The sequence below is a fragment of the Glycine max genome, chromosome 13, assembly GCF_000004515.6.
Source record: "Glycine max cultivar Williams 82 chromosome 13, Glycine_max_v4.0, whole genome shotgun sequence".
NCBI lineage: Eukaryota > Viridiplantae > Streptophyta > Magnoliopsida > Fabales > Fabaceae > Glycine > Glycine max.
The window spans coordinates 22,558,613-22,576,513 of NC_038249.2; the positions used below are offsets into that span (position 1 = coordinate 22,558,613).

The 17,901-nt window shown below is 30.7% G+C and overlaps 2 protein-coding genes across 2 annotated transcripts; both read left to right on the forward strand.

Moving 5' to 3' along the window:
- Nucleotides 1–812: 812 nt before the first annotated feature.
- On the forward strand, nucleotides 813–2,947 carry LOC100810414 (ethylene-responsive transcription factor ERF096). The gene has a single exon (XM_003541300.5). It carries the CDS (start codon nucleotides 2,092–2,094, stop codon nucleotides 2,506–2,508), a length of 417 nt encoding a protein of 138 aa, XP_003541348.1. The 5' UTR covers nucleotides 813–2,091; the 3' UTR covers nucleotides 2,509–2,947.
- A 9,226-nt stretch (nucleotides 2,948–12,173) lies between these two features.
- On the forward strand, nucleotides 12,174–12,895 carry LOC100527364 (DNA-binding domain-containing protein). The gene has a single exon (NM_001248090.3). It carries the CDS (start codon nucleotides 12,197–12,199, stop codon nucleotides 12,836–12,838), a length of 642 nt encoding a protein of 213 aa, NP_001235019.2. The 5' UTR covers nucleotides 12,174–12,196; the 3' UTR covers nucleotides 12,839–12,895.
- Nucleotides 12,896–17,901: the final 5,006 nt, after the last annotated feature.

The window sequence follows — 17,901 nt, forward strand, 5'->3', positions numbered from 1 at the left end:
GAGCAATATCTGTGGCATACTTTGTCGGTCCAGTGGCTCTATAGTAGGCCTCTTTTGTTCCCGCTAGTGGGCCAGAAATGAGGGAAGAAGAAGCTTGAATTGTGTGGATAAAATTGCAAGGACCAAACCATGTACTTCTTCCGTAAATGGCCTAGCCTTTATCACACGAACCACCTTTATCTCATTCCTTAAATTTCTATTGTTTCAAGTTGCTTGGAGGGAACAAGAGAGTCTAACTTGATTAAGGTGTATGAATTATTATAAGATTTTTTATATTATCTTTAATTTTCATGAATAAATAAAAAATTACATACAGGCAGCTAGTTGACTTACAATGTTGACCCTCTATTCAATTAGGAAAATTTTGATTGAGATCAATCATGACTCATATTTCACTATCAAATTATTACTTTTTAACCACATTATAGATTAAGTAGTACGGTATGTTAATTAATTATATCGAGTTTGTGAGTTAAATATTCTTAGTTGTAAATTGTGCATGCGGCTTGTGGCGATCTTTGATTTTGCAGGAAAAATGTGATTAATGTGGCAGCAATTGCAGTACCGATGAATAAAAAAATATTTATATTGCGATCAGAATTGCCATTGCTATAAGATTATCTTTAATTACCAGCAGTTTTTGTATGGGTTCTTAAGTCAAGAAGTGATTCTTAACTTTTTTTTTTCTTCTGTTTGAGATTTTTGAAGTGGCATCCAGGTGTAGAGCTGGTTCATCTATAAGAACCAAGTCCTTGCCAAATTGCTCAGAAAATCAATAGAGAAGGAAGAAAATAAACAGATTTTAATTAAAAACAAAGTTAAAGAACTTTTACCATTGGAGTGAAAAATAACAAATATTTTAAAAATTGATGTGTCAAAACAGGGGCCCACTTAAGAGGAGTTAAGAACCCAAATGAAATTCTATGGTTGGAGATGCTCTAACCACAATTTTAAACCATTGTCACCTAGCTATAATTAAAGTCTTACACAGCTTGAATAGTTGATGATATCAGTAGTCTATAAAAAAAATAAAAAAATGATCCCTTTTCAAGACAAACCATATTTTGTTGCCCTTGCTGCGAATTGCTTAAAATTGAGTAGCAGTTTATTGTCATGGCATGTTCGAGTTAGAGACAGCAAAATATCTCAGGTGAAAGCTACCACCACGATCAGAACCGCTCCAGTTTCCACCCAAATCCAATAATGATGTAAGGCATGATGCTACAGCTACCGAAGTTCAATGCTTAACCTTAGAAATATTATCCACATGATAAGTGAAAGTTATTATTTTAATTTCATGGTCTCCGTCCAACCCCTCTACTTCACAATAATATAATCTGTTAATTTACCAAAAGCAAAACATATATATAATTAACAAGGTCAGCCAATCAGGACTACACAACAAAACTATCTCGGGACCGTTGGTTCGTCAATTCATTGCAACAAATTCTGGTGGAAAGAGGATGAATGAACCAAGAAATTCCTTAGCCTTCCGACCAAAGTCTAAGGTTCAATTCTTAGCTTAAACAGAAAATTGTAATTAAAGATATCACTTTATTTTACAAAATATATGGACCAGTAGAGAAGAATTAGTCGGATACCAACTAAAAATTTCAGACACCTTCTGATTACAAAAAATATCAATAAAAAAATGAATTAATATGGTTATTTTCTATTCCAATATGCATTTCTTTTAGTATTGCTAAGAGCGACTTGCGTGGCATAACCCCTTCTATCTAATATATCACTCTTATGACCTCACCTTCAATCTGGTTGAGAACCAGAATTCTAACATTCATTCATTATGAATAGTTCCAAACAAAATTGTTTGAGGTGACCCTCCGCAGGCCTTTTAGCCATCACCAAATTTTGTGATACATCCACATACGTTGAACTCTCTAAAACAATCTCAATCATGGGGTATTAGCATATTCATAAATTTCCCCGTCCATTGAACCTATGGTGAATTTGGCACTGCATCACTCACTAGCCAATTAAGATAATTAACTAACTAACTAGTTAGGTGCTCAATGTGTAGCAAGTATAAATAAATGGTAGAGAGGAGCAAAGGTTAATTAATTAAGGCACACAATGGAAGAGGAGTCAAAGGAGAAAAAGAAGGACACTAAGGAGGAACCACGTTATAGAGGAGTGCGGCGGCGGCCGTGGGGGAAGTTCGCGGCCGAGATTCGGGACCCGGCCCGGCACGGTGCCCGAGTGTGGCTGGGGACATTTCTCACGGCGGAGGAGGCTGCTAGGGCTTATGACCGAGCTGCCTATGAGATGAGGGGCGCTTTAGCCGTTCTCAATTTTCCAAATGAGTATCCTTCATGCTCTTCTATGAACTCATCTTCAACATTAGCACCTTCATCTTCTTCTTCAAATTCAATGCTTAAAAGTGATCATGGTAAACAAGTTATTGAGTTCGAGTGCTTGGATGACAAATTGTTAGAGGACCTTCTTGATTGTGATGACTATGCCTACGAGAAAGACTTGCCTAAGAACTGAACGGTTTGATCAAATTTGAATGTTAGATTGATTTCAAAGCATACCTATAGTAGGGTGAATGTCTTCATATATGATATGATTTCCTTTTAGGCAGCACTTTACTTTGGTGAGTATGGTTTATAACTTAAGAATGACTTTGTTGAACCATTTAGTTTGATCGATGTCTCCATATAAATAGGAATGAATGACTTGTTTATAAAAATATACAAGAAAAACTATCCATCCTTATGTTATATACTTCATCCTCCTTAATTTAGCATTAAATTTGTTTATACAGTACTTTTATCATAATTTATTTTAGGAAATTATGAGAGAGTGTACTATTACACTTTTTAATGACAATTTTTTTTATTTCTTAACTTGTACTTTTAGGGTATTTGATTAGCATTTTCCTTTATTTTATTACAATATATATAATAATGAAATGAAGAGTAAATTATATGGCACTGCCTAAAGTTTCATGTACAACCCCCTATTTTTTATATCCCTATACAAACATCTTTTAATTTTTTTTAAAAATTATATTATGTCCACTTACAAAAAAGGTTGACAAGAGGAAAGTTGGGTAAAAGTAACAAGAAGAATTGCTTAGATACCTATAAGCGAGAATTATTCGGGTTGTGATATAAATGTCATGACTAAATCAATATAAAATGTTAAAGGACATTCTTTCTAATATTCTTTGTTTAACATTCTAAGATTGATTAATAAATATTTATTAAAAATTATTAATTTTGATAGATTTCACATTAAAAAAAATTATTAAATAAAAAATAAGATCCATCAAAATTAATATTTTCTAATAAAATCAAGTTATTTATAAAAAGAATATTAAGAAAAAATGTTAAAGAAAATGTCACTCTCATGTTAAAAAGGAAAAAGAGCTTATACAATCTGACAAAACCTTAGTAGTCTTTGTCTAATTTATTCTGAAATGAAAGCTTAATCGGTGGATTTGAAATTAAATTATTATTAATCCCATCGGATTTGTAGTTCAATTAAAATGGATTCTTGCTTTTAATCCACTTGACAATTAAATATTCAATCATGTTGTTTATATATTACTATTTTAGACAATAAAACAAAAACTAAATATGAAAACTTTTTTTTTCCAATTAAAAAATATATAACTACTATAGTATTCAAATAACAAAGTCTACGACGTATAAAGGTATCTGTCAGTTTTCAATTGAGCCACCTGAGCAATCAGCATCATGCAGAAGTCAGCCAGATCAAACTATTCTATTAACTTTGTTCGACATGATATCAAATAATTCCGTTATTTCGTTTTCATTCTTTACTTTTCGGCCATTAGCTTTATATGGAAGGTAACAGTAAAAGTGCACGGACAGGCCAAGTCTTGTTCTTCCCTGCCCAAGAATGAAAAGGAATCAAAGTTTTGATATACATGAAAGATAAATAAAAATGTGATTATTTGATATACATGAAAGAGTTAAAAAAAGATAAAAGTTTTGAATTAAAATAATTAGATGGATAATAGTAAAAAATTAAAAAGTAAATAATAATTATGCATTTCAAATTTTACCCACTCAAAAAAATTGGAAAAGAAGAGGTGCCAGTAGTAAAAAGGGTGTGGTAATTGTAAAAGATAAAAAGGAAGATCCCTTTCTCTTCACCACCACCCAAATGACCAGAATCACAACAATGACACCTTAACTCGAGTTCAAAATATCAGCTTTAAACAATCATAACCACCGTGGGTTCAATGAGAAGCACGAGGGCAAGGGCAGAATGGGAACACTTCGATTTGCAACCAATTTACAGTAACTTTCACTCTCTTTCACCCTATTTTTTAGATGAAAGAGTATTCATGTGGGTCCCGAGAATTGTCACCGTGTTTCAGCTCATTTTCATCGCTTTTCGTCCGTTCCAAACGCAAGGGGTGAAATAGTTTCAGCGCATTTCATCGATGCAACACTTTGAGCGCATCACTTACGTTCAAAATTATTTTTTTTATTTATGTACAATTTGCTCCATTACATTAGTTTCAAAATATTTGTTTTATAATTTAAAATTTATAAATATCTATTACTTATATTAATTCTATTTTATAAAATAAAATATTTATTTTAGAATCTATTACGAAAAATTAAATTTTTTATCTTTTTAAGATTTTATTTTAATGTGTCAATGTATCTTGTTTATTTGTTTTGATATTGTTGTAAGTTATTTCTAATGGTGAGATTTTTGTTGTTTGTTGTATAAGGGAATTTATGCTTATATATTTTTTTCTCCTCTTCAAAAAATACATAGTCGAATAAATCATTTGTGTTTTCTTTCTCTTTGGATTTTATCTTTTCCTTATTTATAAAAATTTATTTTATTTTTTAGAGTAAGAGCATTAGTGTTAAGAAGATTAGGGGAATCTGTTCACTGCACACAATCGTCAGAACCAACGGGTGTACCTTGGAGAAGAGCGCAATCAGGTTTTTTTATGAGTACAGTGAGCACGTTTTCTCTCTAAAGATAACGTTTGCGCGATTCAACTCATGCTAATTATTTCTTTTCCTAATTTATTTGTTCTTTGTACTTATTATATGATATAGTACTTGATTCATGTTCTGTCAATTAAAGTTATTTTGTTACTATTTTTGTTATTTAATGCAGACTTTGTATTTTCTTTTTATTTATTTATTTTATTTTAATTTTCTAACAGAAAATTATTATATAAAACATAATTTAAACAAAAAAAATCATCAACATGGTAAAAACGTGAGAAATGTGAATTCACAGAACATTAGAAGATTTCAAAAATCAAATATCAGATTTAGTTGGATTCTATATATTTTATGTAAGTAAGTATAATGACACAAGTTTAAGGAACAAGTTTGAGCGCATTTCATCGATGCAACACTTTGAGCGCATCACTTACGTTCAATTTTTTATTTATTTATTTATGTACAATTTGCTCCATTACATTCTTTTCGGAATATTTGTTTTATAATTTAAAATTTATAAATATATAATATTTATATTAATTCTATTTTATAAAATAAAATATTTCTTTTAGAATCCGTTAAGTAAAATTAAATTTTCTATTTTTTTAAAATTTTGTTTCAATGGGTCAATGTAACTTATTATGTTTGTTTTGATATTTGTAAGTTGTCTTCAAGGTGAAATTTTTGTTATTTGTTGTATAAAGGAATTTATGTTTATATATATCTCTTTTCTTTTCCCTAGAAAACACACCACAATTTGTGTTTCTTTCTATCTGGATTTTATCTTTTCCTTATTTAAAAAAAACTTATTTTTGAGAGCAAGATCATTAGTGTTCAGACGATTTGAGGATCCGTTCACTACACACAATCGGAACCAACCAACTGGTTGTCGTATCTTGAGAGATGAGCGCAATCAGATTTTTCTATGAGTGCAGTAGACACATTTTCTCTCTAAGGATAACGTTTGCACGCTTCAATCCAGACTAATTATTTCTTCTCCTAATTTATTTTTTCTTTATGCTTATTATATAATATAATACATTGTTGATTCATGTTCTGTCAATTAAAGTTATTTTGTTATTTAATTCTGGCTTCACATTTTCTTCTTATTTATTTATTTTATTTTAATTTTCTAACAGAAAGTTATTATATAAACATAATTTAAACAAAAAACAATCATCAACATGGTAAAAACGTGTGAAATGTGAATTCATAGAACATTAGAAGATTTCAAAAATCAAATATCAGATTTAGTTGGATTCTATATATTTTATGTAAGTAAGTATAATGACACAAGTTTAAGGAACAAGTTTCAAGTGTTAAATTACTTTTAAAAAAAGTTTAAAATAGTATCCCAAAATAAAAAACTATCATTATTTTAAAAAATTATTTTGATTCAGTTTAAAAATAAAATAAAAAACTAAATTATACTTTTTAATAGATAATCTACTAAATTGAATATAATAAAAAAATAAAAAAATAAAAATGTATTTTAATCCTTCTAAAAAAACTGTATTTTAGTCTAGGGGCATATCCATATATAAGTTAATAATAATAAATTATAAGTTTTGTGGATCAATTTAACATTTAGTTGTGCGTGAAAGCATACTTTTCATACTCTTTTACATATTTTGGGATTAAATTAGATTTTTTTTCCAGAAATTAAATTATTATCACCTTACACTTTTGGGGATAAAAATGATAATTTATCTTTTTATTTTATTTTTTATTGAGCTACATATCTTTGTTATTGCTTTTGTGATTATGTATGCTATGTTTGGGTAGTTTTGCATTTTTGGTTTTGAAATTTTTAAAAACTAAAACTAGTTTTAATTTTGAGTTTTTGATTTCAATTTTGTTGTTGTTAGTTTTAAAAATCTCTTGCAATTGAAGAAGGATAAAATAAAATGAATCATTTGTTCTACCTTATCATGTCCCACAATGAAATAATGCAATACAAAAATGACTCATAAAATAATTAAAAATAAAAAAATAATTAAATCCATAACGATGACCGTGATAATAATGATAACAATTATATTGGTGAAGGTGTTGGTGGTGTGGTTGGGGCAAAATGGTGGTGGTGGGGGCTATAGTGGTGATGGAATGGTGACAGTGAAGATGAAGGTGATGATAGCAATGATTGTAACAACAGTGACAATGATGTTTGGTGGCGATGGTGATGATGGAATGGTTGTGATGGTGGAATGCTAGTTGTGGTAGCGATGATGTGCTTTTTAAAATTAAAAATTAAATTTACAAAATAAAAATTCATGGTTTAAAAAATGAATGCAAAAGTGTGTTGAAAATGAGTTAAAAATTCTTCAACTCCATTTTTACTAAAAATATTTTATTTTAAAAATTACATTTTAAAACCAAAAATAAAAAATACATTTTAGTTTTTGTGATTGCTTAAGTAGTTGGGTTGGACCAGGTAGGTTCATGAACAAAATCCAATGTGTGGGATTTTTCTTATGCAAATTGCTATTCCCAGCCCCAAGGTTGCTATTCAAATTCCCTGTGTGCTTTAATTTTGTTTTTTTAAATACTTTTTATGGAAAAATAATTTTGTTGATGATATACAGAATGTAATCTTGGTTCTGTTGTGTAAAATACATAATAAAATCATGATTCTTTTGCATACACTGATATGAAAATGTGATTTCTGTTGTGTATTTTGTTAAATGAAAATTGTTTCTATTGTGTTAATTTTTTTCAATTTTTTAATTATGTATAGATATAAGTTTTTTTAAGTAATCAAATTAATGATGATATAAATTATTTCTTTAAAATTGAAAATAAATAAATAAAGATACAATTTAACTTTTTTCAATACTGATAAGAGTATCATGTAGATTAGGGACTAAAAGCATATAGTTTACCCATTATCTTTTTAATTAAAATTTAGGGAATAAAATAAAAAATATTAAAAAGTTTAGGGACTAAAATATAGTTTACCCATTATGTATTTAAGAACATCTCTAATGGGAGTACTTACATGAGGTACTTAACTTTAAGCAATTGTTTAACTTTTTTTCCATTGAAGCATATGAAATGAAGTTGCTTATATAGTCACCATTGCTTATCAAACAATCGTTACTTAACAATTTTATACCATAATAACATATTTTCCAAGCATTCTAAAATTCACAAAATTAAATTAAACACTCATTTTAGCAACATGGACATTGAAATCAATTTTTATGTAGTGTTTAAATATACGTGAAATTATATGACCTATAAATCATCTAAACAATTATGTATTATAGATGCTCTAATTAAAATTAAAATATCTTGACAAAAGTTACCATTTATAAAAGTAATTGTATTAATTATTAAGTAAAATAGGCAATAGAAACGATATTGCCTATTTTATCAATGTAATTGTCTTTCCGTAACAAATGTATTTTTGAAAAAATACACGAGGATTGAAACAATGAAAAATCAGGTACTGCACAAAGCTTTTTCTTTCCTTTTCAATTTTTCAATTCTCGAACGGCGAAACAAGATGTCTTTAGAAAAGTATTTTCCAAAATATAAAATCTCTAAAAACAAATATTCCAAAAAGTAATTTCTGGAATATAACAAGTTCATTCCAGAAAGTAGTTTCTAGAGTTATTTTAGAGATTTCTACTCAGGAAATATAAAGTTCCAGAAACTACATTCTAGAATTTAAAAATAATCATGTTTTTGAAAAATCATTGTATTGGTTTATATTTTTAATCTACTTTCCTTCATAACTTTATTTGTTTTAATTTTTTTTTCTCCTGTTTATGTTAGGTAGATGTCTGACTTGGAGAAAAGGCACAATTGTGATGGGCAAGTCTAATAACCATAACATGTCATGTCATCAAAAGTGATAGTCATCTATCAATAGGCAAGTGGAAGGAGCTAGTCTCTCACTGCCACCACTCAGCAAATGCAGATAATAGATCTTTGTCCACCATTTGGTAGCTACAATCAAGAAGTGGTGCTAAGCCAGAGTTCTGTAACACTTTTGTATATGTTGATTCTTGATGTCAATTTTTTTTTTTTAGTTTTCGTCCATGATTGACAACCTTAAGTGCACCACGATCCTGTAACCAAATAAGTTTTGGGATTTGATATTGCAAGAATTATTTGAACATTAAATTTATAAATCAATCAATGACAATTAATTACTACCTCTTTGTTCCATAGGCGAGTAGCAACATGATTTGAAAAATGCCTAAGGACCGAAAAATCTTCAGGGCCTCCTGGAAAGCTCCCTAGTGCCTGAGAGTTTGCATAAGCATTTACTAGGACCTCTTGAGGTTCCTCGTGATCATTAACTACATGTGCTTGAGCATTTGCACGTTGTCTATGTCGTGCAACCTTTCCACCTCTTGTTTTTGCCATATCTGAATATTTAACAACCTACTTTTAAAGACTTGATATTTATTTCTAGCATGAAAAGTCTAACAACAAAAGCATTAATTTGTTGATAAAAAAATACCCTACTGTAAAAAAATTAAAAAACACCCTGCTATGTCAAAAATATTATATTTTTTAAAAAAAATACCTTGTTGTATAAAGACAAAGACATACATCTCAATACATATAGTTGTGCCTTCACAAACTACCAAACATAAAGATCTATGTACTTTTATATATATATATATATATATATATATATATGTGTGTGTGTGTGTGTTTGCATATGCAGGTCAGCACCAAACCTATATGCATCAGACCCTAACCAAAATGAAAATCCCACGGGTGTACTAAGACACCAAACCTGCATCTCCCAAGCACATATCTATTGTCAAGAAACTTGTTACGTCAGATATACTTGCTAGTACATATATAAACAGCAAGGTACATATTAATTTAATAAACAAACTTGCTGATTCATAATTCAACTTCAATAATATTAAACTTGTTTACTTGAGTTATGTGGTGGTGTCTATATACTCAGTAAACAATTTTAAAACCAGAAATGAAAACCCAACATCTATTTCTAATAATTCAACAAAATTCAGTTCTCATAACAGTGACAGATACATGAGACAAACACCCAAAAAGCTCCATAAAACTCAAACAATAAATCGTATGAAATCCAAAGTCTAAGCACTAATACAAAGGGATAATCTTAAAAAAGAAGACTAACGCAAGTAGAATCCTCGCAATCGCAGGCGTAGCTGGTAGCAACACAGTCAACCATTTGGAACGATTGGAATGGTGACAGAGACACACACAAATAGAGTCACGAGAGACCAGAATCGCGAGAAAGGTGGAGGGCTCACGATGACGGAGAAGTACACAGGTAGAGTCGCTGGATGTTCATGGTGACGTCCCAGATAGGAATCCAAGGTGGAAGAAGCTATTCGTCTCGCTGAATTGACAAAAGCTTCGTTGGTTGGTTGTGGTTTCAAATTGAAACCCAACGTGCTAGGGTTTAAGAGGGCTTGCAGCATGCACATAACAGCATTACAAAGAAGGGGAATGTCTCTGCCATGAGAGAGCAAACAAATTTGGGGAAGAAGAATGGGATAAAAGAGAGAAAGGTCATTTACGTAATGTAACTTTTGACAAAAGGAAGGTGAGTGTACTCAGCAAGAAAGGGAATGAATATAGCAAATGCTTCTTTTTATTTGTAAGTGGATCAACATTAAATTTGTCTATGAGCTTGAAAAAAGATGGGCTTAGTGATTTAGTTGAGATCCTTTCTATTTGAACCCTTTTTTCTACACACTCTTTGCATTTTCGCATTTGTCGTTATTTAATATAACTATCATATTATTAATGTATTTTGTTCTCATATTAGTAAACATTGTGTTTCGTTGCAAATTTATTTCCTTCATTTTATATTTTTCATCAATACATAATATTTTTATTCATCAATTGGATTGCTTTTATTCATATAAATTTATGTTTATAATAAGAGTGATGTAATATCATCTTGTAAAATCCTTCTGTTTATACCTGTTGCAGTTTGGATAATTTATACATTCCCACAGAAACAGTTAACATCGTTTTGTTCATGGTTGTAAGTATAGTAGTACATCTCATACCATGGGATGAAGTTTTTTTTAGTTATATATATATACATATTTTTTTAAAAATAAAATTGAATAATTTATGCTTCGACATCTGAGAACACGCACAGGTGTAGGCACATGGTGCTTTGTTTGGATCTGAATTCTATTTTAGTCACATTTATGTAATTTTATGTAACACGCAAGCTTCAAGGCTGCACTATTATTTAATTTATTATTGCCAGAAACAGTACAATAAAAATATCTTTTCTGTTGCCCTATGAAATTTAATATAATTTTAGTCCATTTATTTATTATAAAGTAATAGGATTTTAGTTCTTTGTCAACAATTAAAAACAAATATTTGTGAATAAATGTAAAAACTAAATATATATATATATATATATATATATATATATATATATTAAATTTTTACAGAGACTAAAATGAATATTTTGAAATATTTTTTGCTTTTATCCTAAAAATAATTTATGCAAGGACATCTGGGAGCACGCACAGGTGTAGGCACATGATTATTTTGTCTTGATCTGAATTCTGTTTTAGTAGTCAACATTTATGTAACATGCAAGCTTCAAGGCCGTATATTATATATTGCTGAAAACAAGATTTAAAAACATTAGCCTATATGAATCATTGATTTCCGTTAAAAGTCGCTCTTGAGTACGATAATACTCATGACAGATATTTTTGGCAGGTATGCATCCTCCCTGAATTTATCTACAGATGTTTCTGGAATTTAATAAATAATTTTGCTTCTTTAATTTTATCTTTAGGGTACAGCTAGAGTACTTATGAAGTAAATTAATTTGTCTATAAACTCCAACGCTTAATTTTTTTATACTAAAATTATAATTCATTAAGTGAAGAACTTTTAAAGAATCTTTGTATGATGTGTTTTTAACGGGATAAACTTCATCTATCATTAAGCGCATAGATCAACTTAGAGGTTGTTTTAATTTAATTAGTAATATCAAATTTGAATCCCGACTGAAACACAATTGCTCCTAGATTTCATCTATCCAACATAAATTATTAATTATTTTAAACCCCAAGTGGTAAATCTTTCATAAATATCCCTGCAGATGCTCCTAAAAAATTAGCATTAAGATTCCTACATTAAATAACCCAAATTAATTAATACCGGAATTAGATACTGGGCTTTAAATTATAGCCGAGAGGGGGAAGAAGCAAGACAGAAAACAGCTGCCTAATATGCCTACTAATTCCCCTTTGTTTCATCAGAATCCAGATTGGAACATGTTGCAGGAGCCTTCAGAAATTTTGTTCGATTCATTCTCAAGCAATCCTGTTCGAGACACCGTCCACGATTTACTTTCCTTCGACATGGTTGACTTCTCCACGCCACCAACAGAAGGAAATCACAACAAGACAAAGCAATTGGTGGTGAAGTCTGAAGTGCAGAATAAGGAAAGGTCATACATAGGTGTGAGGAAAAGGCCTTGGGGAAAATTTGCAGCAGAGATCAGAGACACAACGAGGAATGGCACTAGGGTTTGGCTTGGAACCTTTGAGAGTGCAGAGGCTGCTGCATTGGCTTATGATCAAGCTGCATTTTCCATGAGAGGCCACGATGCTGTGCTCAATTTTCCGGTCAAAAGGGTCAAAGAGTCTTTGCTAGAGATTCAATATGGTTGCAGCAAAGGGTGTTCACCAGCTCTTGCTATCAAGGAGAGGCACTACATCAGACGAAAATTGTCATCAAAAGCTAGAAAGTGTAGAGAGAATAAACAGGAATCAGAGGCACCAACACCAAGTGTGGTTGTGTTAGAGGACTTGGGAGTTGAATATCTAGAGCAACTTCTAAGCATATCGGATCAAAGTGTAAGCTTATAATCTACCTTGAATAAGGGTTTATTTGGATGAGTAAATTTATGAAATATTTGTTCTAGCTATAAGCTTATTACATGAGAGCTATTATCAGAGGCTTGACTATTAAGCTTGCTGAAATAAGTTTTTAAAAAATATATTTTATTGATAAATTTTATTGTGAAATTTATTAAAGTAAATCAACAAGAGCTTAGAAGAAAGTGAATTTATTTTTCTTGTTTGCCTTTGGTTCTTTAATTTACACCACTAATATGTTCCTGAGAAAGCACTTGTATGCTGTTATTTCTTTGTAATAAGCCTTGTGCCATTTTCCTCTTAATTACAACATCGATGCCTGATGAATATTCAATAATAATTTTATATCTACATGTTGTATGAGAATAACATACTACAATTTTTTTATTGACAAATATTAATTGTTAGTATTATTAGTTTTTGTTAATAGAAAAAATTAAATTCATAATCTTTTTTCTCTTTTAACCACTCAACTCACATTATATTTCCTTAACACACCACAAAAATGATTAAGGAACCACCTCAATAGGGAACAAATTATATTACCAAAGGTTTGGTACATTTCTTTGTTTTACATATCAAGTCTCGCTTCTCCTCTTCTTTCCCATCGGGCAGTCACTAGTAAATATATCACTTGTAAGCATTATTTTTTGTTGTCTCACATTGGACAAATAAAGACAAGTAAAAATGTATATATACATTGAATAGTTGAATTCAATTGATTTCAACTTTTTGAAGAATACACTTTTGATGCTTGATATAGATCCAGCCCAGTCCACACTCTTTCCTTATTGGGTTTGTGCAAAAATTATAACATGATATCAAAGCGCAATATTGCCCGCTAAAAAGAATGAAAAAAAGAGTTTTTTCGCTAAAAAGAATGAAAAAAAGAGTTTTTTCGACTAACATGGTACACAATATCGATGCACAAATCATAATTGAGACAACAAAGCAACCAACCTAGTTAGACTTGAGGCTAGGGGAAGTTATCTAAACAAATACAATCCAATTCAATTCTCACAATCACATTGTCAATATCTTGCAATTATCAAATAAAGTATAACAAAAGTACCACATTTGGGTTGACTATATTATGCGCAAAACCATTAGGATGAGGAAAAATGGTCAACGAAATATCCATGTACATCTAGAAGCTTGTTAAACAAAAAACTACTCAGCACAACCCTTAAACACATACATATTGGATGATGAGTGTGAGTGTGAGTGATATGATGGTCACAATCTATTTTATTTGCTGAAAAACTCTATGTTAGAATCCAACCAATTAAGGGAGAAATGACACTCAAAAGTATAACAAATTAAAAAGAAAAATTTCCATCTTTGCCTTTGAACCAGGAATGCAACCAACAATCTCATAAATTAATTAAGAATCAATTGGATTTATACTAGGTCAGTCTTTGGGAGCACATCCTCTGCCCGAGACTTCTACCAGCCAAACACTATCCTAACATGTTCTGGTTAATGGGACGTCGGTGAGTAGCCTGATGAGCACAACTTTGTCGTAGACCACCTTGTCCCAAGGATTTCTATTTCTGTCCAAGTCATTTGAATGGCTTAGGGCACGATGTATGTAGCTTTTCAGAGAAACATGAATTTTCCCAACTCCTTTTCTGATGTCGTCCTTGTCAAAAAACCGAAGGATTCATTGTCATAACTGGAAGACAAAGGTCAAAATACTTGGGGTACATCAATGTGGCCTTGGCCACCTCTAACTCTAAGTCAGACCAACCACTCAACTTGCATCTCCACCCTCTGTGGCCATAAGCCCTACTTGAAAGCTCCTCATTTGTTTGTCAAATATCGAGATCTTAATCTTTGACCTGCTTGATTCACCTTAGTCTAGGGGATATGATGTCCTCCAACACAGTTCCTCTAAAGCAACTTTTCCCAAGGTTGCCAAAATCGCAACCTTATTAGTCACCTTGGCTCTACTTGAGGGGCATTTCCCTTAGGCTTTGTTTGATAGGGGAGAAGACATAGAGGATAAAGAAATAGGTAGGCGAGAAAATAAAAGAATAGAAATAGGATGGAAGTATAGATTGTTTGGTTAAATAAAAGTTGTTGAGTAAATAAAAAAAGAAAAAGAAAAAATTAATATGATTTTTTTAATCCTTTGGTCAGTATGTATTTAATTTCTTTTTATTTGTTTTTTGTTTTAAACTTGGTGATTTTTCAAAAGCTAGAACATATGGAGAACTACACGATTTGGCCATTTTTACCCTTTGATTTGTATGAGGGAAAATAATGAACCAAGGGTAGGCAACAACCACAAGAAGCACCACACCAAATGGAGGAGATGCACAGTAGATAACTGAACGTACAAATGATGTATCACGTCGATATGAGGTTATTTTTGTATCCTTACATGAATAGTGTAAAATTCTTCTCATTTCACGCATTCTATCGAGGAAAGCTTCTTGACTGGGCTCAATTCCAAATTAAAAAAATTCTTGCTTATTTAAACTTTAACAAAACAGGGAAATTCATGATTTTTAGTGCCCTTTTCTTCTCTTCCCCTATCTTCTTTGTTGTTTCACCTCTATCAAACAGAGGGTTAATTCTGGTCGAGTGAGGGCGCACCTATTGCATTTGGAGCCCTATGTACGTTGGGTGAAAAAGATATTTAATCTATCAATTTAGTCGAATTTCTGCGCATATGCATCGGTTCAATGCCTTTTGCAATAACACTACGTTATCCTTAGCCATTGCGCCAGAAACCACATCTCATGGTCGTAGTTTTTCAGTAAACCACTAACAAAATCAAATAGCAGTAAAAATGGAGAAAGTAAATGGCATGAAAACATGACCGAGGAGACAAGGAGATCATCAAAAATTGCACAGACTCTCGGTCGAGGAAGGATGTATGAAGATGATATCATCTAACGTCACTAGATAGGATTTTAAATTCAAATTTATTGCAAATGTTTCAAGCCATGTTTAAACGTCAGAGGTAGGTAAAAAGCTCACCATTCATGACATGTCACATATCCCACAAGAACCAGATCAAAAGGCGATAAGATGTCAACTCATTCATCGATTGATGTAAACGTACACGGTGTTTATTTCCCTGAAACTTTCCAACATTTTCAAGCTTTAAACCAAGTGTCGTTTTGTTTATGAAATTATATTGACTTAGGGGTAACTATTTTAAATTGGCCTCCGAACTATAAGCTTGTCGTTCCATCGCCTTACAAACTGGCCTTGGAGGGTATACCCGACATCATTCGTTGTACATTGCGACATCTTTTCCTACTCATGACATATTCTACTTAGCTTAGGAAGACCGACCAACTTTGACGTATTACCGATATACATTATGAACACCTTCGTTGTGCGATCCTCTCTAAGCTAGTTGAATGACTTCGACCTCATCAAGCATTTTGTGTGACTGTAACTATCTTGCCACGTGGCTCAGAAATTACAGTAACCATTAACGACTTCTCCCACTAAAAGTTCCTCTATTTTTTTTAATGTTAATTTCTTAGTATAAGAATTCGAATCTATGATCTTTTCTTCTCTTCCTTTTTTTTAACCACCAAGCTAACCAATCTTAAGATGACTTGGTCTACCATGTATGTTCCTTATCTTCACTTTTCACTCACCTCTTGTTAATATATTGAAATCGATTTGCATTGGAGTTCATGTAATTAATTAGTGACTACTTGTTTATGGTGGAAATTCATTTGAATAATAAAAAATAAATATGTTGATCTTCCATTCTTGATTTCCACAAACAACTTATTTTATTTAGTGAGACAAAATCATAATTATGAGTTGTTTTTATTTAAACTAACAGTGTTTTAATTTTCAACTAGGAGAAGAATGAGATTAATTTAAAAAATTATTTGAACAAATAACAATGCATTCATAATGTTATGCAAAGTTAAAATATCTTCATAAGTAAAGATATAATTGTTTATGAAATCGAAATAGAAAATCATTCGATTATATTCACAATCAAAAAACTAGGTGAAAAACAAATATCTTAAGAAATAAAGATATATAGCTAAAGAAATTGAAACATAAATTCTTTGATTATGTTCATAATAAAAAAACTATGTGAAACAAATATCTTCATAAATAAAGATATATCATTGATGAAATCGAAATAGAAATTGTTCGTTACGTTCACAATTAAAAAAATTATGTAAAATTAAAAGTATAATTGTTCTTGTAATCAAAATGCAATATGAAATGAAAATAAAAATAAAAGAGTAAGAGTTTGGAGAACAAATGTAAGAGAAGAGAATGCAATAAATTAAATTGATCAAAAGAAATTGAATGACAAAAAAGATAAATTGTATTAAAATATGAGTTTGAACATACATGTTCCTAGAACGGGTAGCTTTTTCCTGTGCGGCATGATGGTATAAATAGAACTTGTGTAAATGTTCTTCCCAGAGAAAAATGGCTAATGGCATGCATATTTATAGTTTCTTGATTCAATGATCGAATTACAAGATTTATACACTTGTGCAACTTATTTAAATAGACTATCTAAAATATTGATAATTGTCTTTATTCCGTCCGTCCAGAAAAACCATTGATAACTATTTTTTTTGTTTTTTAATAAAAAAACTACTAATAATTGTCTTCATATGCATGATCGAAAACGATGTGTCTTCAATAAATTTTTGTTTGTGTCTTCGAATGATTTGTCTTCAAAGCTCTTTTTACCAATTGAATTCACCAAATACTTGAAAACTTTTTCAATGTTTGATCAAGTAAATCTCTTTATCAACTTTTATATTTTGATTGTTCATCAAAATGAGTAGTACACTTCCTGTACGTTTCTTTTTCTTTATCAACGTTCACATTTTGATTGTCCATCAAAATGAATGTTACACCTCCATCAAACTTCTTTTCAATTGTTCAATTAAAATGAACATTACACTTCTAGTAACTTTCTTTTGAATTGGTAATTAAATCCTCATTCATTTATGTAATCGAATGACTTACAAATCTTACTGAATAATATATATGTACTTGATTCTAATATCAATACTTAATTATAATATCAACTTACACAAAAT

What these genes read in the sequence shown, in the direction of transcription:
- LOC100527364 (NM_001248090.3), top strand. Translation starts at nt 12,197, where the DNA reads ATGCCTACTAATTCCCCTTTGTTTCATCAGAATCCAGATTGGAACATG.
- LOC100810414 (XM_003541300.5), top strand. Translation starts at nt 2,092, where the DNA reads ATGGAAGAGGAGTCAAAGGAGAAAAAGAAGGACACTAAGGAGGAACCA.